This window comes from Chroicocephalus ridibundus, chromosome 2 (genome assembly GCF_963924245.1).
Source record: "Chroicocephalus ridibundus chromosome 2, bChrRid1.1, whole genome shotgun sequence".
Taxonomy (NCBI): Eukaryota; Metazoa; Chordata; class Aves; order Charadriiformes; family Laridae; genus Chroicocephalus; species Chroicocephalus ridibundus.
The window spans coordinates 77,938,903-77,963,462 of NC_086285.1; the positions used below are offsets into that span (position 1 = coordinate 77,938,903).

The 24,560-nt window shown below is 41.0% G+C and overlaps 1 protein-coding gene across 1 annotated transcript; it reads right to left on the reverse strand.

Moving 5' to 3' along the window:
- Positions 1-4: 4 nt before the first annotated feature.
- Positions 5-19,912, reverse strand: BPHL (biphenyl hydrolase like). The gene is made up of 7 exons (XM_063325997.1): positions 19,792-19,912; positions 16,141-16,244; positions 13,402-13,568; positions 9,241-9,394; positions 5,486-5,617; positions 2,748-2,871; positions 5-226 (listed from the first exon to the last, which is right to left on the reverse strand). The coding sequence occupies exons 1-7, from the start codon at positions 19,887-19,889 to the stop codon at positions 139-141; spliced, it is 867 nt and encodes a 288-aa protein (XP_063182067.1). The 5' UTR covers positions 19,890-19,912; the 3' UTR covers positions 5-138.
- Between the last annotated feature and the right edge of the window lie 4,648 nt (positions 19,913-24,560).

Sequence of the window (24,560 nt, forward strand, 5' to 3'; positions counted from 1 at the left end):
ATGCTTCTCATGCAAATATCTTTAATGTTTTTTCTTACAGGACTCAAACCTACCTGTAACTTGAATGAAAATGGAAAGCCAATTAAAATTCCTAAACCAGGCAAGGACAAACACCTCTAACTTGTTTTACAGTTTAAGTCAGTGCAGGAAATCCTCAACTTGTCTGTTGAAGTCCTCTGCAAAACGCAGGTGTAGGTTATGCTTTCCTTCTGGCATCAGAAGCAACCTTAAAAGAGGAGAAAAACATCAAACACTGAATATGCATTACATTCTGTGAGCATAGGTAACTGAAATTTGTTGTCTCGTTCCTCGCTCTTGGTTACGCAAATACAGAACTGAAGTAATTCTTGTTCTAAGTACTGTCCCTGTGTATGTGGTTCAGAATGTGAACCACAGCCACAGTTGAAGCAACAAGCATACTGCTTGCCCCACTTTGGGGAGGATGTGCTAAGCTTAAAACAAACTCTTGTCTCCTAGGCCCAGTTTCTAGGAACCTTTCTGGTGGTATGCAAAGAAGATAAAGTTCCAAAATTAATGTGAGCGGGATGCATCTTTAAAAGGTATGTGAAATACCTGAGCTCTTTTGCCTCTTTCAGGGAACAGTGGTTGTGCTGGGCAGTGAGCACAGTGAGAGATCACTACAAACACATAGATTCCTTGTCACCACCCAAACTTAATTGTCATTTGAACTTTGTCTAGTCTTTCTGCAAAAAGACAAAATCCAAAAGTAACACCATCCATTCATCCATTGAAGTGAAAAAGGAAGTCAGGATTTCTTCAGTTATAACAAAAACTGAGAAGTAGTATCTATGAAGGTTACATTTTTAGACTGTAATACTGATACGAGCGTGACAAGCCTAAAATGCTACTTTCCATTGCTTTCTGTCTGGGAAAAACTCTATACCTCAGGCATGTACTTTCTTTTCTTTACAAGGGGGTGGGAAATTCTTTAAATTATTTTATCCTACCACTTACTAAACAGTTTCAACATACCTAAAACCATCTTGACTGCTACTTTGCTGTATTGCCTTCGTGTCACCTAAGCCCCACTACAGCAAGGGGGGGTCTTGCTTCCTTTAGTGGTGACAAGTGGTGTTTTGTCTTGGGGAAAAGAGCAACAGCGTGTGAACGTACCCAGCTCCTCTAGCACTTCTGTCTGAATTTCATTAAGTATGTTTTATCGAAGACCAAGCAGCACACACACGTGCAAACCTATAGCGCTGTGGATGGTATTCAATACTGCCATTAAGCCAGTGTAATGCTACTTAACTCTAGCCATACCACACAAATACAGATTGATGGCACACTCTTTTACCACAAGAGAAACAGGCACTGTATCTGCCCTACAATCAGCAAAAGCTTTTTCTACTGATAAAAATCAAGGCAAGAGAAGTTGATGGCAGAAGCATGTGTTACTGAAAATATGCTTAATTTAAGTTTTTCTGTGTGAAGCAGAAAATTGTGAAAATGGAACTTGTCATCTCCAGTGCAACAAGGGAAGAAGGGGACCATGTACCTAAGTATTAATTTCTGAGAATACCATTAGTCTAATTTCTTTGCTGATAAATACACTTATGGGGGAGCACTTCGTGAAGACATGCAAAGAAGCCCTCTACGTTTTACTGGATCACAACTTCTAACTGTGTTTTCTCCTCTGCTTGTCTTTCAAAGAGAAGCTATCTGATCATTGTCTAGTTTTTGTGATGACTTGCTTTAGTCATCATCTGGAGCATTTTAGAGCTCATCTGAGCAGGGCATGTGGGAGTAACTAACTAGCAGACATGGAATGAAACACCTGCATGTGATTGTTAGGAAGGTCTCTTGTTCTTATCTTCCTGTGGCATAATGTATTTTTATGAACAGTGGGGCTGACTTTAAGGCAAATATATCACTCAAACTTTCACAGAGATGACACCAGTGAAACAGTTCCCGACACTCTGCATTCATAAAAATGAGGTTTGTTCTCCTCACTCTTTTCTCCAGTGATAATCATCACGGTCTGTCATTAAGTAGTAACAGAACTCTTCAATTTGTGTGCAAATCCATGAAGAAAATTCAGCTGGTGAAATCCCAGCGTTTCATAGGAAGCTGGAGATTTCAAATGAAGCAGATGGTGCCCTGAGATTTTCTTGTTTATAAAGTAATATCTCTGAGCATAGTTGTACTTTTTTTTTCCTAAAAACACTGAAGATTCATGGGACAATTGGAAAAACAGAATCTTTGAGGTTGTTATTCACATCAACAAGGCAGAGCAAACATCAGTATCCTGTGCTTCTTCAGTAACGGAATCTCTCTCCATTCATAGCATCTAAATTCACTGCTTTACTGAACGGGGCAGAAATAAGGTCTCTCACAACAAAAGGATTGCAGTGGCCATAACAGAGAAACAGAAGAAACTTGCTTATTTTGATAAATGTTAGGGACTGGTTCTGTGTATGAAGTGGAAAGAGGAAAAGGACCTTACTTTGTTTCTCTTGGAGAACATTAGGACGGAGCTTATTAAAATACTATACTACTTATATCACAAGAAAGGTCCAGCTACACTGTTTGCAATGTAACTTGCTAGTGAAGTTTAGAATAGTTCTGTCTGTGGCAGAGAAAACTTGTCCAAATAATTTTTGTTTTGGCTGGCTGCGGTGTGTGTTTGTTTGTTATTGTTTGATTTTTGTTTTGTTTTGTTTTTTATTTCGTGACTTTGAACTTCTTTCTTCAACAATGATTTATAAATACTCCATCATATAACTTACTGTGAGCCTTTGATGTGCTTATGAATGTATTCTGCGTGAGCCCTTGGAACCAAAGGGTCTTTCTCACCATGAATTATAAATGTGGGACATTTAATATCTGGCAGCAATTCTTGGCAGATATTACCTAGGGAGAAAATAAATGAAGGTCACACTTTGTTTTAAAATAGTATTAAAGACTGAAACTGCTTCTGTTAAGGACTGCGAATTCCACTGGGTTCTAGCTATTGCTTCTCCTTGTGGATAGCATGCAATTAATCTGCAGAACTATGTAATCAGAACTATAATTAACATTTCTTTCTCCAAAATGTTACTTCCCTAAAATTTGCTTCATTAATGGATAGTAGCACAAATGGATAGAGCGAATGAAGTACTTCTGTCCCCACATTTCCCCCGGGCTCTCTTTGACTACTCAAAGCAAATCCACGCAACTCTCTGGCTTTGTTCTTGTCAGCCTGAGCCTTATTGTCCTTCATGTTTAGGCTACATTTTGTTACATCAGTTGTCAGTTAAAAGATTTGCTACTTTTAGCAACAAGTTAACTTAGGTCGTATCCAAGCCTGTTCCACCTTCTGGACTCTTTGCTGGGTGCAATGAGTAACACTTTCATACAAATTACACTAAAACTATTCAAAGGTTATTCTCCCTGCCCATTCATCTTATAGAACTTCAAGAATAATTTTATGCATGCTAGTCTTTAATCTCACTAGAAATAATTTTAATGCTTTTCCTTAAAGACTCTTCTATTTTCCCCCCTTTCTTTTTTCCTTGTCCCTTAGTAACCCAGTTTCCATACTCTTTGCCCAACTTACTTGCCATGCTCTCACAGGAGAATCTGGGGGCAAAACATACTTGATGTGTTTTATGTTCCATTTCTCTTGGAGCAAACTTTGCCTTATTTGTAGTTGTCTCCTTGCAGCTACTAACAGCTGTACAGTTAATGCTCATATACGCACACTTTCCCTAGCTCTGGAGTCGTATCCTGTTTCACAAAGTTTTTCCAATTGTTTGGTTATTTATATAGACTAGGTTTGCAGTTCTACCAGTTAAATATTTTCACTTAGAACATTTTACCCATAGTTCTCAAACACCTGCATAAATGACTGTTTTCAGAACAAGTAAATTTAGGTTATTTACTTAAGGATGTAGTTGGCAGTCAAACTATTATTTCCAGTCCTAAAACTGTTTTATACTATAACCACTAGATTATATTACTCCAAAAAACACAGAACAGCAAGAAGACTCTTGAATTTTCCAGCGTTATACGACTTATTCAATTTCAGAAAGTGTTGGCACCTTCTGAAAGTTCATTTCTTATGGCATTTCACACTAAAAGCTGTCCCATTTAGGGCAAATAATCTATTTCTTAAAAAGAGCTTGAGTTGAGTTTTTGACTAACAAAGGCTTTGCCATCCTCCCTTTACCTCTGATGTGGTTTATTAACGTCTTTTCTAGTATTTGCCATATCTGCAACTTTTGTGGAGGGTGTCTTAACTTTAATTCCAAGGAGTCCTGCTTGTAGTCTAAGTTGCCCCCCCCCCCCCCAAGCTACGCCTGGAAAAAACCTGCAGGCTGATGGTTGCTTATCTTTTTTTAGGAAATGTTAGCCTTCTCCCAAAATCTGACCCAGTTACAGCACCTAAGTATTTCAGCTCCTTGTTACATGTCTCCAGGTGGCTTCTTTTTCACAGTGACCCCAACTCATTGTGTTTGAGGCTTGTGCAGGCAGTGAAAGGATATCACAGCCAGAGTTTCACCAGCCTGGGCCTTGGACTTATGAACAAACTAGTTTTAAGGAGGTGCATTTCAGAAACGGTAAAATAAAATCAGATCACAATTTGTTACATCACTCTACTGGGAGAAGTTCTAGTACCATGTTGCTGATCCTGTGCAAAACTTTATGGAAAAAAATATGAAATGAAGGAATGTTTTCCTTGTAGTACCTGCTGCCTTTTAATGTATGTCACCTCCTGTCTTTCATTATGAGTGCTACAGGAAAATGTGTATATCCTTGTTTTATGTACTATGTATTTCTGCGTTAGGCAAATCAAAAGCTATTTTCCTCTAAATTAAAACAGAACTGCAGGTATCCTTGGCTGCAAAAGTCTACTACATAGAGTAATTGCAGAAATCTTCAGAGATAAACATTTAATAATTATATTGTCTAATTTAACTACTCTTTCTGGATTTTTAAAAACCTAAGCTGTGTCAATAGTGTTTTTTAAATGTGTTTTGTCAATTCTGAGTTCTCAAAATCTGAACTTCCTTCTTTTTTAACTCATTATATGTTACTAGTTTTGAAATGGTGCTTCAGCTCTTGTTTGCAGAAACTGGAAAGAACGTGTCTCACTTTTGGGATATCTAAACCATGTCACCAAGAGGTAATCCTTCAAAACTGAGAGGAGAGGAGAAAAAGGCTTGAGCAGAATCCCTCCTGTTCAGTCTGCACAAAAGCAATGATTTAATAGTGTAGTTTTGTGGCAGAACAAGAGGAGAGACTCATCAGCTAACGCTTCCCGTAAATGTGTTTTCCTGCTGTATTCTGCCGGTTGTGTGAACCATCTACAAAGTAATTGCTTTGTTCATGAGTGTGAGTCAGACCCAGTTTTTAATGCCATATGCAGAGTCCTTCCTTTACTGGCTGCTAGGAGAACCGTTAGATTTGAGTTGTTTGGGTTTTTTTTTTATCCAGAACTGTCTGCTACTATAATTGCTTCAGTTTAACACTGTAAAAGCCTTACCATCTGATTTTTCAGCAAAGCGAGATATTCCATCTACCCAAGCTTCACAGGTTTTTGCAAAGTATTTGTGTCCATACAGCTCTTCTAGTGGTTTCTTGACCTTTTCACTCCACTTTGAAACATCTCGGATGCCTACATAAAATAACATTGAAATACGTTAAGTCCTTTCCGGCAACAAGATATAACCCAGTACTGTCAACACCTAATATCAGTGAGTTTTCAAACCAGACTGCAGATGTGTATTTCAAACTTGAAACCACACTGAATGGTTTTAAATCATTCATAGTACGTAAAGGGTATAAAAAAAGGTAGTTTTACAATCTCTGCTGGGGTCTTCCTGAGTTGCAGAAGACCATCTTGTTATTGTGGTCACCAAGAACAGCAGAAAATAATAATCAAAGGACCCAGTCCTAAAACTTCTGATATTTCTTTTTGGAGGGCTCGCAGAAGAGAAACTCAGGGAGGTACATTGTGTATAAAAAGAGGACTGTTTTGTAACAGCGTGCCAGAGCTGGCAATTCTTTTTTTATATCCTTCAGCCTTTTGCTTTGGCGCATGGATGGAAGTCCTTCCATGGCTCCTACCAGTATTCAGAGGAAGGAAGCTCTTACTAAGGCATTCCAGCAGGCTGACGTCATGGTACATTTGCCATAATCTTACAGAAAAACAAGCAACTCTACTTGCAAGAGCCCTGTGACTCATGGCAGGCTGGCTAAATCTGTACAAATAATCTGACATTCTAGTTATTTGTTTATCAGATTTACCTATTTTTTTCCCCTCCTAAAATTTTCAGTACTGCTCACAAACCAGACATCCACAAGGATGACTTCACTAAACCATATTGCAGCTGCCCAGCTTTGTATCGATAAAGCCCAAAACAAGGTTGGCATAGCATAGAACCTGAAAGAGACCTAAGAAGTACAGAATCATCAAACAGCAATATATGCCCCTAGCAAAGAATCATAGAATCATAGAATCATAGAATCATAGGGTTGGAAGGGACCTCTGGAGATCATCTAGTCCAACCCCCCTGCCAGAGCAGGGTCACCTAGAGCAGGTTACACAGGAACACGTCCAGGTGGGTTTTGAATGTCTCCAGAGATGGAGACTCCACCACCTCTCTGGGCAGCCTGTTCCAGTGCTCTGCCACCCTCAGGGTAAAGAAGTTCCTCCTCATGTTTAGGTGGAACTTCCTATGTTCCAGTTTGTGCCCATTGCCTCTTGTCCTGTCCCCGGGCACCACTGAAAAGAGCCTCGCCCCATCGTCCTGACACCCACCCTTTAAGTATTTATAAGCGTTGATAAGGTCACCCCTCAGACGTCTTTTTTCCAGACTGAAGAGACCCAAATCCCTCAGCCTTTCCTCATAAGAGAGGTGTTCCAGTCCCCTAATCATCCTCGTAGCCCTCCGCTGCACCCTTTCCAGCAGTTCCCTGTCCCTCTTGAACCGGGGAGCCCAGAACTGGACACAGTACTCCAGGTGCGGTCTCACCAAGGCAGAGTAGAGGGGGAGGATGACCTCCCTTGACCTGCTGGCCACGCTCCTCTTGATGCACCCCAGGATGCCATTGGCCTTCTTGGCCACAAGGGCACATTGCTGGCTCATGGTCATCCTGTTGTCCACCAGGACTCCCAGGTCTCTTTCCACAGAGCTGCTCTCCAGCAGGTCAGCACCCAACCTGTACTGGTGCATGGGGTTGTTCCTCCCCAGGTGCAGCACCCTACACTTGCCCTTGTTGAACTTCATAAGGTTTCTCTCTGCCCAGATCTCCAACCTGTCCAGGTCTCTCTGTATGGCGGCACAGCCTTCCGGTGTGTCAGCCACCCCACCCAGCTTGGTGTCATCAGCAAACTTGCTGAGGGTGCACTCTATCCCCTCATCCAGGTCATTGATGAATATGTTGAACAGGACTGGACCCAGTACTGACCCCTGGGGAACACCACTCGTCACTGGTCTCCAACTAGACTCTGTGCCCCTAATCACAACCCTCTGAGCTCTATCTTTCAACCAGTTTTCTATCCACCCCACTGTCCATTCATCTAACCCACACTTCCTAAGCTTCCCTATGAGGATGCTGTGGGAGACCGTGTCAAACGCCTTGCTTAAGTCAAGGTAGACCACATCTACCGCCCTCCCCTCATCTATCCATCTAGTCATGCCATCGTAGAAGGCTATCAGGTTAGTCAGACATGATTTCCCCCTGGTGAATCCAAAGCTTTTAATTGGTTTCGAATGGGAATTAAGGGAAGAAAGGAGTGAGGTGTTAATTAACAAACAGAACCTGCTCAGCCAAATGAGCAAGGTAGCAGTGACTGAAAGTGCTTTATAACAGCATCTGATTGTAAATGAGTTTGGTCACCCCAGGCTAGCTGTTCCTGAACAGCTGTTTGCCTTATAGAATCTACTGTTTTATCCTTGTGGCTGGCCTTAATTTAAAAAAAGTGGGGGGGAGGGGAAGCCAATGCTGAAAGGACATAGATACCAAATAAACACCCTTCTCTTGCACCAGCTCCTTCACTGCAGCTGAGATGCACTTGGTGGGCCAGTTGTAGAAAGCTTGCGTGGCTACTTTCTTAGCTCCATCACCCAGACAGAGATGTTGAAAGCACTAATCCACGAAGAGGCCAAAGGTCAGCACTGCTGTGGGTGCTACGTGTAAAGTACGACTTCTTTTTTAAAAAAAAAATATTTTTTTTTTTACATTTTAGCCTGTTGGCTGATACTAGTTCACATGCATTTCGTAATTACATAATAAAAATTTCATCCATGTAAAAGCACGTAAAGAATAAAGCAGCGCTTTTACAGAGCTAAAAAGCATTTTGCTTACTGAACTAAAAATATACTACTGCTACCAATAAAAGTGCTTTAGTGTAGGTGAGTACACATGTGAGGTAAGTACACATGTGCAATACAGGCACTTGTAATTTAGCTGAAGGGAGACAGTCAGATTTCACAGGTGGTATAAATCAAAATCCAATCACTTAAACGAAGCCATACTGGGTTACATTTGCTGAGAGCCTCTTTTAATTTCAAAAGGAAATAAGGTCTCTTGATGAGTTCACCAGCAGTTTTTGCTATTTTCCTTTAAAGTGACAAATGTCCAGATCCTATTTCATGTGAGTGGAATAAGGATCACAAATCCTACGTTTCTTAACTTTGCAAAGGTTTTGTAACCACAGTAGTTAACTTTAAAGGAATACAAATAAGAAAGGCATCCTGGGACACTTACTTGAATGATTCATTTGCTTATTTAATACAAATGGTAAGTTATGAGCTTGTTTTCTTACTGTCTATGTATTATATAGGCCCTAGAGGCAAAATTTGTTACATTTTGTTACACAGGCCAGTGATTTTTCTGTGGACCTTGTCTAAAGTTGTGCAAGATGTGATAAAGGAAATCAAGTCTGGGATCAGTAGTATTATTTGCATTTTATTTTTTAGGAACTTGTTAGAGCAACAAAAATTTTACTTTCTGAAAACTACTGTTAAGCTATTATAACTTATGCTTTTCAGCAGCTGCTGGTAAGGACTTATAAAAAATGACATACTACTCTTGGAGTAGTTGTTAGGGAGCTTGTCACTATGGCTTTCATCTGTTCTTATACTTAGCAACTTGGTGAATTCTGTGTCCTGTTCCTTTAGGTTTGTTGCGTTGTCAACTCTGTCTCCACTTAGCTGTTATGTGACTAAGATCCTTAGGTCAAGAAGAAATGAAAATAATTCTTTTAGGATATGCTATTCAGTTTGTACATACCGTTATAAATTCTCACATCCTCTTGAGTAACGCTGGCATTTGCTCCCCAGACAACCAACTTGTGGATAAGAGTTGGATACTTTGCGGCTGCAATGAGTGCTGTAATTCCACCGTCGCTCCACCCCAGCAAAGAGAACTTCTTAAATTTCAGTGCCTTGATTTGTACAAGAAAGTTATATGCCAATCATCAGCTGGTTTTACAAGCAAATGTCAAATATTTCTTGCAAACTAACAGTACAGATATAGACACAACATCATATAGTTGACCTATAATTAGATTTCATAATTAGAAAATATAATTTTCCTGCTATACATAAAAATATTTAAGTTCAAATATTTAGAAAATAAGAAATTATACCTGCTTTTCCAATTTTCTACAACTAGTTAAAGAAACGGACAGTAGCCATACCAGATTTCAAGTCCTCTTGAAATTAAGAAATGTTTATTTAAAATGGAGAATAAAGACCTTTTCAGAGAGCCTGATGGTATCGAGAATCTGTGGATTCTCTTGGTATAAAGTTGGCAAAGACTATCACAGTGTGAGATGGTAGGTAGTCCAAGACCAAGATGAACTTAAGAAAAAGAAAAGTTTAAGACTTGAGAAATGGAACACAGTGATCCAATTTACTGATGCTAGCTCATCTAAAAAAAAAATATATCTGCTCTGTAACAACCAAAAATGCTTAAAGTATTTGCTACAGGATTGCATCAAATTTTAGTGCTTAATTCACATTTTCTGAAGCTTTTAAGTGTACATTTTAAATGTTACTTTATGGTGAATTGCAATTCAGAATACGCTAATAATGAAATTCCTCCTCCTTGAAAAGGAAGGCTCAGGGCAAAAAATATGACAACCAAGACCTTAATTCATTCCGACTCGTACAATGCTTTCCACTAGAATTTGAAGCTCTTGTTTCCTCATATACCACAATCTGTGGTAGGAGGTACTGGCAGAGACAGGGGAGGTGATTTTCTGTGTGATGTTCAGTGGGCAAAGGGTGGGGAAGTTAATGCCACTCAGAATGATACTAAATGGTTAAGCAGCTTTTGCAGTTTTACATACAGAAACCTCAGTTTGTGAACTCCCTCAAACATAAAGTTTTCAAAGGGCCTGTCTTTGTTTGTTTTTGCAGAAATTACAGCCTTTTAGATGTGATTAAGGAAGATGATGTACTTTTGGAAGAAAAAGAGCAAGTTAGTTGAATGGATTGTTTTGGTGCTTGGTGTTCTGTTGTTGGAAGTTCAGGCTTGCTGCCTTCTGTCCAAAGAAAGCAAAAATGCAGGCAGTGAGAGAAACAACTACAGAGAGAGAAAAAGCAGTTTCTGGAAGCTTACTCCTCCTTGTAAACTTAACGTTCAAGAGAGGCATAACTTTATCAGTCAACTCGATACCTAGCAAACTTCTATTGCTAGCAGGATTTTCTGGTTTTGGCTTCTTCCTTGGTATTAGGCTCACTGTAGTGTTGCTCAATATTAGATTTCACCCAGCTAAGCCTGAAAAGAAAATAAGGTAGGGGAAAGAAAGAGACATGTAAGGTAAGAGCTGACAGCAAGAGAAGAGAACCTCGAATTTTAGCAGCTGATCGCAAGTTGGCTCTGGCCTGCTGAAAAAGCATTTATCTGTGACCAGCTTTCAGTATCACGCTGCTGAAGAGTTACTGGTGTTTTGGCGAGGTCTGGGAGCTGGCAGCAGTGCTTGTAAAGTTTAAGTTTTTGCTGTTGCTGCTGCTGTTCTCCTATCTCCAATAGCACATTACAGAACCCAAAGTCAGCTGATGGGTGGAATAGCTGATTAAAATTTTTGTTCTTCATGCCAGGTTATTTGCCAATGCTTCAACTGAGATTTATTTGCCTCCAGTATTTCTCTTGTTTACTAGCCATTATCTTGATGCATTCTTTGGGTTGTGTCAGGATGCCTTTGCAGCAGGAAGAATTTCATTTATTCTTTGCAGCTTTCCAAAAACCAGTGTGGTGTAACAGATGTGTTGGATATAACATGCATGTGTTCTTGCTTTAATCTTGAACTACTTACACTACAGGCCTTCCCCTAATATTGGCAATAACCTGAGAGCTGGTTGCACCTCCTCAATTCTGTGGTGATTTTGTGTTGGCTCTTCCCTGTAGTGAACAAAATCTCTTTTGAAATCACCTTCTCCATCCAGGCATTGAAACGCAATCAAATGACCGTGTATGCTGCGATGGAAGGAACTTAAGATAGTGAGTTGCAATACAATGGTACTCTGTACCATATGCTTTCATTGGATCACAGGGAGTATATCACAAGTAAGGGTTGCAGTTGACCTACAAAAACTTGGAGAAGGCCAAGCCTATCCTTTCACTAGGACAGCAGCTCTGAAGAGTTAGAACCTCTTAAATATCAACCCTAATTACTTCCATGGTTGTCTTAACACTATTGGCCTTTGCTGTTGTTAGACATTGGGATGGAGTGCAGCAAAGTGGACTTATTTGCATTATACTCCTTTTATTTCAAGCAAACTCCTTCACAGAACACGTACGGTGAAACAGAGCAGTGTCATCTGCATCAAGGTGCTAAACGCTCTGCAGAATTTCAGCTTTTGTTACTTCACAGAAACCTTGCAGCACTCACAGCTCCAGCAGAGACACCAGAATCTGGAGGAGCGTAGAATAAAGGTTCTGAAGGTTCACCTATACGGATGGGGTTTTTGGCCAAATGTAGGCCAGATAGTGTATTTAAAAAAAAAAAAAAAATCATTATAAAGCCCTCTGCAGGAATTCTTGTTCCAGAACAAAACAACAAAAAAAAAATTGTTTTATTCTGCAAATTCTAGTTGCTATGATTCCTTGGAATTTGTGTTATCCTTTACATCATGCTAAAATAGAAGCAGGTTACCCACGCTTGGGAAGAATAATAAACAAGAATTTGTTCTTATATGCTTATATCAATAAACATCTTCAAAAAAACAGGATGCTATGTGTCATTTGTTTTGGCAGCTTCAGAGATTGGTAGGCTGCTGTTCTGTTTGACTGGAAGCTACATGGTTATATTCTCTTTGGGGACAGGTCTGTTTTCTATTCTGCATTTATTACTATTTGAACAGAGACGGGAAAGGGGGTTACAACCATTTCGACTGAAAGTTTGTCACCTATCCATGGCAGCATCTTTATTTTCTTCATTAGCATAGCAGAAGAAATTGGCGATTTACAGTGCAGAGAGATTGCTCTTATGGCTAGAGGGCGAAACTGTGTCTTAATCCTGATTCTGCCGTCAGATTTATTTTGTTTTGCTATGCAGAATGCTCCAGGAAGGCTGCAATTCCAGTTTCAGATGGGTTTCTGCAAGGTTACTGCTTATTACAGAAATACAGTTGGATTGACTGTCTAAATCTTGTCTCATATTTTTGGAATTTTAATGCTCTGCCAACTTTCTTAACATGGCCAAAGAGACTGTATAGCTTACTGTAACAAAGCCAAAATATTTGTTGAAACTAAACCAGAAAAATAGTGTTAGCGCTTATAGGATGGAATAAAAGAGGAACACAGATACACAGATTTGAAATAAAAAATTCTGCAAGATGGAGAAGTCATAACGACTTTAGGTCATATTCTTTATAATCACAACAGCTGTATTAGTTATTGAGATCTGGTATGATCACAGGAACTCTTCTATTTCCCACAAAAATTATTTCAGTGATATGCTGTAAAATGCAAAGTGTCAAGTTAATTTTTAGAATAAAATGTTTCTTGAAATGGACTGCTCAAGGCAAAATGCCAAGATTCTATTAACTAGAAAATTTTCTAAGAACCGTTCACTACTGTCATCCATTCAGTTAAACCGCTTAGCATAGACTTTGGTGTTTATACACACTTCACCTAAACTTATATGGTTCTCGGCTGCAAACCTCTTAGGGCAGGGTCTTGGAATAAAAAAATATTGCTTTATAATGAATTCCCATTGCTGAGCCTCTATGTATATCACAGAAGAGATGGAAGAAGAGAATATTTTCCAGAATAGTGTGCATCTGCCCAGTTTTAAGCCTTCATTTGTATGCTCTTTTGCCTAACTTGCTGTCTGCTGGAAACAACCTGCTTAACACTACTCTTCCTCCTTCTCAAAATTTAAGGTAAACAGCTTTTAAATATATATATACGTAAAACAGTAAAATCTCAGAATAGGTTTACCTGCATAAGATCCACAGCATCTTTTGCATCCCTCTCAAAGAAATCTGGAGGAAAGTCTCGAGATGGAGGAATGGACTGTCCATATCCCCGAGGATCCCAAGCAACAATTGTGAAAAGTTTCTTATTCATAGACTTGAGCTGTGGTCCAAAATCAGTTTGACCACACCCTGAAACATCATTTTTCAATTATAGTAACCACCATAATACATACATAGTATACATACTCTAAATGGAAACCTGAGGAAACTTGTGTTTTAATTCTAAAAAGAGACTATCCATCAGCTGAAGTACACTTTATTTCTAATTGTAACTAACCATTGCAACTCTCAGACAGGAAGTACCACAATAAAAATCTTTAGAACTATCTGCAATATGCTCAGGAAAAAACCCCAAACATTTCTGCTAGCTTATGTGAGCTTATCAAAAACTCTGCTTTAATACAGAATCTTAAGCTGGGTACCTGGTACCTGGGTACCGATTTATCTTTAACAGATTTAAAGCACTAGCATGGTCATTGCTGTTTATCTGGGCAGCACAGATGAAACTGAAAGGGGGGGAATACACTGACTCTAGCTGCAAATTTGTAACTGAAAAGCACTGTGTGAGACAGTTGTCCTTATTCGATAAAACACTTCTACGAGAATATTGGTGCTTAAAGCTGAGCTTGCCTGAGGAAACAGTGGTGACATGAAAGCATGAAACTGTTACTTTTGATTTTTCTAATATATATGTTACCAAAATAAGCCAAATACACCAATTTTTATGATGCAGAACAGTTTCTTTTATTGATGCCTCAGACCTTCAAAGGATTAAAGAAATGAAGTACTCCAGCCTATTGCACTAAGCTGTCTATGAACACCAGCATGAAGGTAAGACTGCAATTTATTTCTTATTTGCAGTACGGTCATGTGGTAACAGTATCACAAGCTACTTGATTAAAGCCTGTTCAGATCTAATGTATTCAAACGATATAAATCAAATATCAAATTGGCTATCCATCATTATATTAAAAAGGCCATATAAGGGCATTTAAGAGGTTTTTTTTTTCTGTTTACTTGGAGAAATACGTCCTCAGATAACTCCTCCTATACCATCAACTGGTCTAAATGATAAAAGAGGCTATATATAGCATGCCATGATGAGCTGCCTACAGCCTGGCACGATTTTGTCTCTCTTGCAATACTAGTTAATAGCTAGAGTCAGAAGAAAACTATCAGGTTGTTTGAAAAGTACCAATGCAACTTGATTAATATTAATCACATATTCTTACATAGGCTTTGTATGAATCTCTGCACTACCGTGCATACACTTTTTGTATTTTTTATAACTTAAAAAAAAATAATCCACAAGGATGAAGGCACACCTGAATGCTGCATTTTTTCAGTGCTTTTCCAGTTAGAAAGAGAAACATCACTTTTGTTTTAATGTACTTTACAAATAGTCCAGAGAGTAATTAATTCTATTGAGCTAAAAAGCACTTATCTGAATGCCTCGACACACTTATTAGTCTGTTAATACTGTAAGTAGTATACAATAATATCGAAAACTTAGTATCAGTACAAAGGGAAGAAGTAAGTGACAGTCAGAATGTAAAGCTCACCCTCACATTTTGCCCAAAACCATTAAACAATACACTTAATAATGCTAAAGATACTAAGCCTAACTATTTCTGTTTGTCATAATGATAACTGAAAAATAGCAATGTAAACTTAATAGTAATACTACTACTCACAACTGAAGAAATACATTATTTCTATTTAAAGAGTTAGCATTGGCAACAGGATTACTAGTTTAAAAAGCTGTTTAAAATGAATAGGTTAAAACATGAGACTACCAAAGCACCCCTAGCATTAACTTTTTTGCACTCTCCCCTTGAGAATTCTTTGAAAGAAAGAACCACTTCATGAAGTCTTGGAAATGTTGCTGCCAAGAACAAATGTTTCCTGTTCTTCAGTTCTTGACATTCTATTCATCTTGCAATTCAGTTAGGCGTGAGCCCAACTCTGAGTGCAGTAACAGTCCTACTGACAGCCTGCCATGAACTGCTAGTAAGTCTGATGACTGGTTCTTCAGAACTGCAAGAACCCAGAAAAAAAAAGCCTGTGTTAATTTTAAAAGGTTGTTATCAAAAGCAGTGGTCTCAATGGACAGATACCACTTAGCTAGCAGAACCTGTTGTCCATATCAAAAAACCCACTGAGAATCTTAATGATGTTGCCCTGAATAACCAAAACATGAAAATACATTTCTAAGCAAAAAGGAAGTCTCAACTGTGCCTTCTTCACTATGATAATAAACTGCAAGTGCTGCATTATGTCTATTAATTCAATTGGAACGCACCCAGTTTCTAAAAAGGAATGCATAACTCAGTCTGTGTAACAAATATAGCTGACCTGATTCCCTCCCGCCCCCCCTGTTATTTTGTACCTTGTGTAGCTATTTGCCACCTGTGCTGGACACCCCCTTTGCACAGTTAAATCCAAAAGTGTGTGTGACTGTTACACAAATCAAGACGTTGTATAAAAGATGCCTGGTGAGATAAATGACATATTTAAAAACTGCCAACTGACTGCAATAACTCTGCCTTTTCCTATCTGTTGTATGTGTGGCAATTTTTTTAACGACAATGCTCCATAATCAGGTGCTGAACTTATTACAAAATAGTTTTATGCAGTTTAGCTTGAGGCCGGATGGTGAAAGAGGTGGTCACTCTACAAAGATAAGACAAAATCTCCAGACCTAGCATTCCGGGAAGCAGAAGAACCGCATGGTTTCCTTCTCCTGTCTGCTGATAATGCAGGTGGACTCCATTCACTTGGATTTTGGCAGATGTTATTGAAGTACTAGGGATGGAAGAAAGGGAGAGAAAAAGGGAAATACTCAGACAGTTAACTGTCATTATTACATGGTCATTCAAGGAATAGAGAATAATTACTTTTTCTAGATATTTACGACACTACAGTGAGATTTAAATGGGCGACTTGCCTTTCATGGGTGCACAGAAGACTAAATAAAAAACTTTTCAGGAGCAGAGAAGTATTCAGTTGTGACCACTATATAACATTTGTACTTAGGTTTCACAAATGTAGTTAAATGACTTAAGTTAAGGGGGGGTGGGGGGGAAGTCTTGGCTGTGCAATGAGGGGAATATAAAAGCAGCTTCACATAGCTACAGAAACGTTTTGAGAGAAATATATTAGAGAGGAGAAACCTCATTCTGTCACAGCATAACTTTTGAAATGGCTGGTGTTCACCTTGTTATTGCTAAAGCGAGCCTCTCCATCTGCCAAAGAAACCACAATCTACCGTTATGGTTCCTCATGAACCAGGTGGTCTACAACGAAAACCACCTTGCACTGAGATGAGGGTGGAGAAGAAGAATGTGATAACAATATATCTGTCGGCGTAATCTCAGTAGGAGATAATGTTTAATTGGAAAACACCACCTGACCAAAAAGCCCACCCACCAAAGAAGTTCCACAGAAACTGACCACATAGGCCACTTCTCAGCCCGGACCCCTAAATCCCTACGATAACCTTCAGCACAAAGCAAGACAAATTGTGTAAATGCAAACAAGTACCCTGAGACACCATGCCTAGACACAAACACCTAGTGAGAACGCAAAAGTAGCATACATTGAAGGTATCTTCTTAACAGTATAAACCATTGCATCTGGTCTCCTAAGTAAGTTTGTGCCCTAATGGTTGCAAGACATCTTTTCAACAACCTAACTCACTTTACTTAAAGGTAGTAATACGATATGAATTTTGCCATTAGATTATCTAATGGTTAACTCTTATTCCCCACACTTCTCAATTTACCTAGGTAAATGTTCTTGCCCCATGAATTCAACCGATATGAATTTCATGCGCATACTTACAGAAATGTTGTTTTCCAGTCTTATGGGTAACAATAATCTCTATTCCATAATACATACCGTGCAACTCATTAAAAAATAAATTTTAACATACGAAGTCTGAACTAATTACAGCATGTAAGCATAGTCCCACCCGTATAGAGTTTATGATGATGTGTAAAAAAATCCCACAAACTGAAACCCTTCTCGTAAGTCAAATGGAAATGAACAATAGCTTGTGAACTCAGGTTCCCAGTACGTATGTGGCAGCTGAACCACAGCAGCTGTTCAAACACAAAGCCATTTGCATTTTACATAAAATCTTAGTCTACATAATGCAACTAAAAATGCCCCATGCTGACATATAAGCTGTGGTTTTGCAGAATAGGATCAGCTTTTTCTACCTGTGTAGATCCAGTTTTAAAACTGGACTACAAATGCAGATCTGTGTCAAGAATACAACTCAAAGGAACTCATTGTGCCATTGTAACTTCAGTGAGTTTTGCTGAATTGTTATGTAAACATGATTCAAGTCATTAGTTTGACTGTAATGTTAAACCTCCTTTAAGTCTATATATCACACCTGATGTGGCTATATACTTCACAACTTGAATTCTGAATGTAGCATTCAGATGGCCTTCTTATTCCTTTTCGAATATCTGAGTTTTGCTTTTTTCTGTTTATAAAAGAAAACGTTTTGTTATTTTTTTTCTTGATATACCATCTTTTGGGTTGTCACGCATTTCAACAGGTTGTTTTATCCTAGTTCTCACCACAGCAAATGAGCAACTTGTTCTTATTATTTTTTATAGAAATACGTGATTTTTTTTTTGCTTCTGATGAGTAATTGCCAAAAACATTTACAGTTCTGAACAAAACTGAAATAATCACCACTCTGCTACCTTTTTTTAAAAAAAAAAGTTACCAGCATGTAGTTTAGACAAGAGACATATATTTTGCTTTCCTGATCCAGATGCTAGATTTTTTTAAACAGTTCTACATTTTTTAGGATTAATTATTAACATCAGGGACTTGAGAATTTTGGAGTTTGTGATGTTTTTCTTTCATTTGATCGTGACTCAGTGCAAAGTCCAATGAAATTCAGGAGTTTCACATACAGAGCATTTTCAATACTTTCTGGACTAAGAACAAATGAGTTGTTGTTTTACATGCTGAGACACTGTACTGGAACTGGCTACACCTAAACCAGATTTGGTCTTTCCCACAACAGACTTCTATTAAGTCTGAAGTCACTTCAGTCAGCATGAAGGCTAAACTTTTGTAAAGCTTTCTTCAAGACTGCATTTTCCACTGGTTGGCATAATCAGAAGCTGTGTTAAAATAAAACAAGAAAACCCCACTATCTTGTAACTGAATTAGTAGCATTAGGGTTTATAAGCTGTTTGAGAAGCATTGAGGGTGGCAGAGCACTGGAACAGGCTGCCCAGAGAGGTTGTGGAGTCTCCTTCTCTGCAGATATTCAAAACCAGCCTTGGACGCGTTCCGGTCCAGCCTGCTGTAGGTGGCCCTGCTTTGGCAGGGGTGTTGGGCTAGATGATCTCCAGAGGTCCCTTCCAACCCCACCATTCTGTGATTCTGTGACTGCGTACATACTGCCTACGTTTACCAAGACAGCACAGATGAAGAGTAGGCAGGTCTTGTACTGTGCCTTGTTGGAGGACACACTTCACCTCATACTCTTAATCTGGAATTACTTTTCTGTGCCAGCTGTGCTACAATACAACTGAGTCTTTATCTGTGCAGAAGGGAAAAAAATGTGGTATTATGTCAGTTTTCCTTAATACGATTTGCAGAATAAGCAGCATTATATATATATTACATATATGTATGAGGAGTAATGGTTTTAAACTGAAAGAAAGTAGATTTAGATTAGATATTAGGAAGAAATTCTTTACCCTGAGGGTGATGAGGCACTGGAATGGGTTGCCCTGGGAAGTTGTGGATGCCCCATCCCTGGAAGTGTTCAAGGCCAGGCTGGATGGGGCTTTGAGCAGCCTGGTCTAGTGGGAGGTGTCCCTGCCCATGGCAGGGGGGTTGGAACTAGATGATCTTTAAGGTCCTTTTCAACTCTAAGCATTCTATGATTTTCTCGGTGACCTCCAGGAAACGCCTGATGGGCAGGCGGCCGAGGAGCAGGGTGGTCAGCAGCACCTCCTGCCTGGCAGGGGGAAAATGGACACACACATCCCCCCCCGCAGAGGGGAGGGTGACAGGCACGAAGGGGAAGGGACTGCCCAGCCCCTCGCTTGCAGAGGCGAAGCAGCTACGGGAAGAGCTCTTCCCTCTCCCGCCTAACCGCGGAAGCAGGCACCTCAGGCTGCCACCAGCGTCGCCATCTTATTACACCCCCCGCCCCCCCCCCCAAATCTAGCGTACACCCACTCTGATAAAACACCTCGTTCACTCCACACACACCGGTGACACCCACCCGGGCCTGTCAACTACCCCCCGGGGCGGAGAGGGAAGGGACGGGACGAGGGAGCAAGAGGAAGGGGGCAGCTGTAGTTTTTACCCGTAGGAGGCGGCCGGTCCCCGCGGGGTGAGCGGCGCGGCCCGGGCGGGCGGCTGCAGCAGCGCCCGGAGGGCCCGGCCTGCTCTCCGCCCAGCCATTTTGCCCGCTCTGCCGGGGAGGAGAGGAGAGAGGAGGGGAGGCGGGGCGGCCGCCCCGCCTCCCGTCCTCTCTCCTCTCCTCCCCGGCACAGCGGGTAGCCGCCTTGCCCTCTCAGCAGCCCGAGGACCGGGGGGCCGCTGGGCCACCCTCATGGCGCTGGAGCCCGCTCCCCGGCAAGGCCCAGGCGCGTCTCTGGGGACGGCAGCTCCCTTAAGGCGATGCCTTCAGCACGCCGACCCCCGGCCCTGGTCGGGAATCTTTAACTCTGCCTCACCCGATTTATTTTTTTTTTTTTTTTATTTTTTTTTTTGGCGGGGGGTGGGGGGGGAAAGGACGCATCTCCTGGGCTAGGGATTTGGCCTGGCAAGTGCCCATACTACTCGGGGCCAGCCATCTGTGGAGCGGCCTGACTGCCTTTGTTCACCGCAGCCCTTGGGCTTGCTTTCCTTCTCACGTGTTCCTCATAAAGCACCCAAGGACACCGACTTTCTTGGTGCTTTCCCCACTGTTACCAAAGACGGGCCTCTGCTTTGTTTCTAAAATAGTTGTTTCTTACTAACCTTCTTAACTGGGTGAGAAAATAGCTAATTACTGACTTTCTTACCGTGTAGAAATAATTAGTCACTGAGCTGATGTTATAGACAGTGATAAAGAGGAGACAACCAGAAGTAGTTAATCGCTTCAAGGTTCTTCTATACGTCAAGTATGTACTCCTATACCAATTAGGATGGAGTTATGGCTGCTTCAAAGAACATCCTTATTATCTTCAAGAAGTTGGCAAACTTACAGCAAACTTTTACTGTCCTGAGATGACTCAATACTTTAAAAGGATAACGTGAGGAAGGGTCTCCTTACCCAAGTGACCACCGAGACACTCATGCTTGCGCAGAAGTGTTTTGCCAACACAGCAAAATTTGATATGCATGTGCAAAAAGACTGTTCGGTCATCCTAATGAATATGTAAGCCTAGGTGGAGTTATGTATTAGGTAGGTGGCATTATGAGAATATTTTGTGTATAAATAATGAGTAAATATCCCCAGTAAGGTGTGCTAGATTAGTGGGTTTTCCACCCAACGTTGAGTAAAGCAATATCTCCTCTCTAAACTACTTTTGGTTTTGAGGGTTTTTATTTCAGGTAACACTGCTATCTGCTTTCCAGGTGTGGAGGGGAATGACCAGCCCGAGCCACAGCCGGCCCAGGGCAATAGTGGAGAGGGCTGTGAAGGTGGCGAGGAAAAGCAGCAGAAAGCTGTACAGCTGGTAACCAGGCTTGAAACAGACCCAGGGAAGAAGGTCTCCTGCCTTATGCCTTACATATATATGAGAGGGATTTCCTCAGGGCAGGTCAGTGTTACATATTCACTCCAGCGCTGTGGGAGCTCAGAGCTTCTGCCCTAAGCATGGGTAGCTCTCAGCCTTCCCACTCCATTGCCGTTCGTTTGCACGGGACCAACGAGTCTTAGAGGTGAATGACAGTCATAACAAATCCCAGCGCATAAAGAGATTAACTCAACTGTGTGAGCATACTGGTTCCATTTATCCCCTGAGCAGATCAAACCATTTAAGATTAAGGTCTTTAGTATGGCTAATTACAAGCAATCCATCATCAGGACAAGCTGCCTTCACTCTTGCCCGATGACATCTACAAGCCCCTACAGTTTCCTTGGCTCTTAGGCCACTTTCAGAGGTTCATCTTTGTTGTGAATGTCACAGTCTGCACTTATTTCTGATGGAAAATGACTGGAGGTGGCAGCCGACTGTTCTGCATTTAAGGAAATAGGGGTAGCTTGGTCTTCTGCTACACAAACTGATTTTTTTCCTGAATTTTGCAATTACCACAAATCAAAAGGAGCTCTTATTTCATGTTGCACTATGAGCTTCAGAGAGACAGGCCTCAAACTTTTTGTATCCAATTTCACTCCTGTTAAAATGCCTCTGATTCTGATCTTCCTACATATTCTCTACCTACTACTGCTGAAGATGTTACAACTTCTTAGAACATGTGCTGAAGAACTGAGGGATAATGTAGAAAGGGTTCATCAAACGGTGTAGGGTGTAGAGAAGAGGTAAGCAGAAATGTAAAGCCAGAGGCCCTCACCAAATGATAAAAAAGGGAGATGAGGAGGTGTGTGTACCACTTCAGGAAAAGATAGGGTAGTTCCAGATGGGTTAACCCACTGTCAGTGTGACAAAAGCTGAGGGGTCTCTTTGCAGAAAAGGCTGTCACAGTCGAGATGCTGCACCATGTGTCATCTCCAGGCCTTCAGACACAGCTCTGCAGCATATGAGCCCTGTAAAATGGCTGTTCTTCTCCCAGGTGCTTGTGCCATACAGCCCCTCTCACAGGCAGTATCCTGCCCTCTTTGGCCTGGGGAGAGAAAACTAACATGAGAGTTGGGGCAAAAATGGCACCGGCAAAACCCCCTTTTCTTTCTGTGTTGGGAAAATGACCAGCTCCAGGAGGGGTGACAGGAGAGAGTCGCTCTCGAGGAGATCATTGCTGTCTGGACCCACAGGGCAATGGCCCCAGATGCAGCTGTGGAAGCAGGACCTTGCCAAGGCTGGATGCAGGTGGCGCATGATCTGGGGACAGAAAGAGTGTAAACTCACAGGTTCAAACTGTGTTCACTTTAGTTCACCAGAACATGCTGTCTTGTTAGTAAAACAGATTTGGACATTTCTCCCAGATCGGCAGCTGGGAGAATTAAATATTTCAGCTCAACCGTTTCCTCAAAAGTGTTCTCCTCATAAATTAATGACTGAAAAGAGAGAAAATGCTTTGCGTAAGCCAGACACAGGTTTACCCTTTCATAGCCTGTGGAAAGAGTTGAGAACAACTGGGGCACTAGTTCTCCTGTCTGCTCCCACAAAATCTTTGTATTTGTCTGGTTACTGCTGATGGTTCAGGTTTTGGGAACTGTTTCTGGCCATTACATGGAAAAGAAAAGTAAAAGAAAAGAAAAAAGCCTTTAAAAGAGGTAGCACAGCTCTGCTACTGGTGTGTTTCTGAACACAGATTTCCCTTTGCCTCTTAACTGCCCTGTTATATTTTTTTTGCCCCCCTTGTATTTGCCTCATCTCCCTAGGGTGGTCATCTCTACAGACAGAAGCTTGGGTTTAATGGCAGCTTCTGGCTGCTGCTGCTGGGAGGATTTGCCTGTGAAGTCCACCCAAGGCTCTGGAGGGCATCACTGCTGCAGAGTGAGACTTCGTCACCTGTGATCAACCCTCACAGTCCCTGCAGCCAGGGACACCATCAGTGCTGCATGGATTTGTTTCTTATGGAACTGGACAGCAGTGAAAAGGGTGATTCAAATGCCATTTCCCAGCCCACAAGTATTTTCCCAAACCTCTTGTGAGGGACAAAACTGCAGAACAGTGAGATATTTCAATAGGCCTATTAAATTGCAAGAACAGAGTGGTCTCCTGAACTACAGAAAACACATACCTTCATTTTTTTTGCTTCCTCAGGATGTAGAAAAATCTAGATAACACCTAGTGAGTTATTGACATAGTGGGTCCCTTGAGACATGCTGGAACATCAGTCAGAAAGACTAATTCCAGGTCTCCAGAGGCATTAATTTCACCCACACATGGGATTCTCGTATCAGGAGCAGTGATCCCATACAAGACACTAGAATTGTTACCATTAGTGGGGCTTTAACTCTGGAGCTTTCAAGGAGGAACTCATTTGTCAGGGCCTTCAGGGCAATAGGCTTGATTGGCCTCAGCTGGGGTCTCCTCCCACACCCTCTGCTTGTGGGCCCAGGGGCCTCAGTTCAGCACAGGGTCATGGGTCCTTGCCCTAGCTCCAGCTGTGTAACAGCCATATCTGTGTCTGGTTGGGGTCCCCATTGATCTGGGTACTGTTGTAGACTCTGCTTGCTGCAGACTTGCTGCCTGATTCTGTGTGCACATTGACTGGTTTTTTTTTCCCTCTTTTATTTTAGCTACTTCTGTGAAGTGAAATATCCTGCTGGTTTTGTGCCTGTTTTAATACTTGGGCTCTTGTGCCTCTTGGATGCTGAGTGTTAGAGCAGATGACAATTTCATCTTAGGACAGAACCTCATCGTTCCAGCTCCATGAAGAGGTAAGATTTGGGTAGTGCTGAATTGCTAAATTCAGAACAAAGATGTGAAAATGCTGTTGTTTCTATGATTTGGTACTGACCTTCCAAATAAGAAAGACTGAGTGGACGCGGAATGACTTTTGAAGCTGTGAAGTGTAGAGAGTAGCAGCATGTGTTTCTGTAGCAGCAGGCCTATTTAGCTAGAATATTATCCGAGTTGAGAACAACTGGACTTACATCGCAAAAAAAAAAAGGATGCTTTGTCATAAGCAGAAGAGCCAGTAGAAAAAGATCCTGGGTACCTTGACTCAAAGTACATTTCAGACTGATGAAGAAATTAAGATGCAGCTGTGCATTTAAGAACTGTTTTCTTTATGTTTGCCTGTATTTTTCTTATGCTAGCAAAGGACAGCTGTCTGTCAGCTTAAGTAGTGTCTGCATACCTTTCATAATGTTCATGAATAACTGCATTATAAATCTGAAGTGCCCAAGTGCAGATGTGTCAATGTGAGGTGGTCTCATAATTTCCAAGTTGAGTATGATCTGCATACTGTAAACGTTAAGCAGAGTCTTGGTATAATTTTTATTCAGATTCAGGG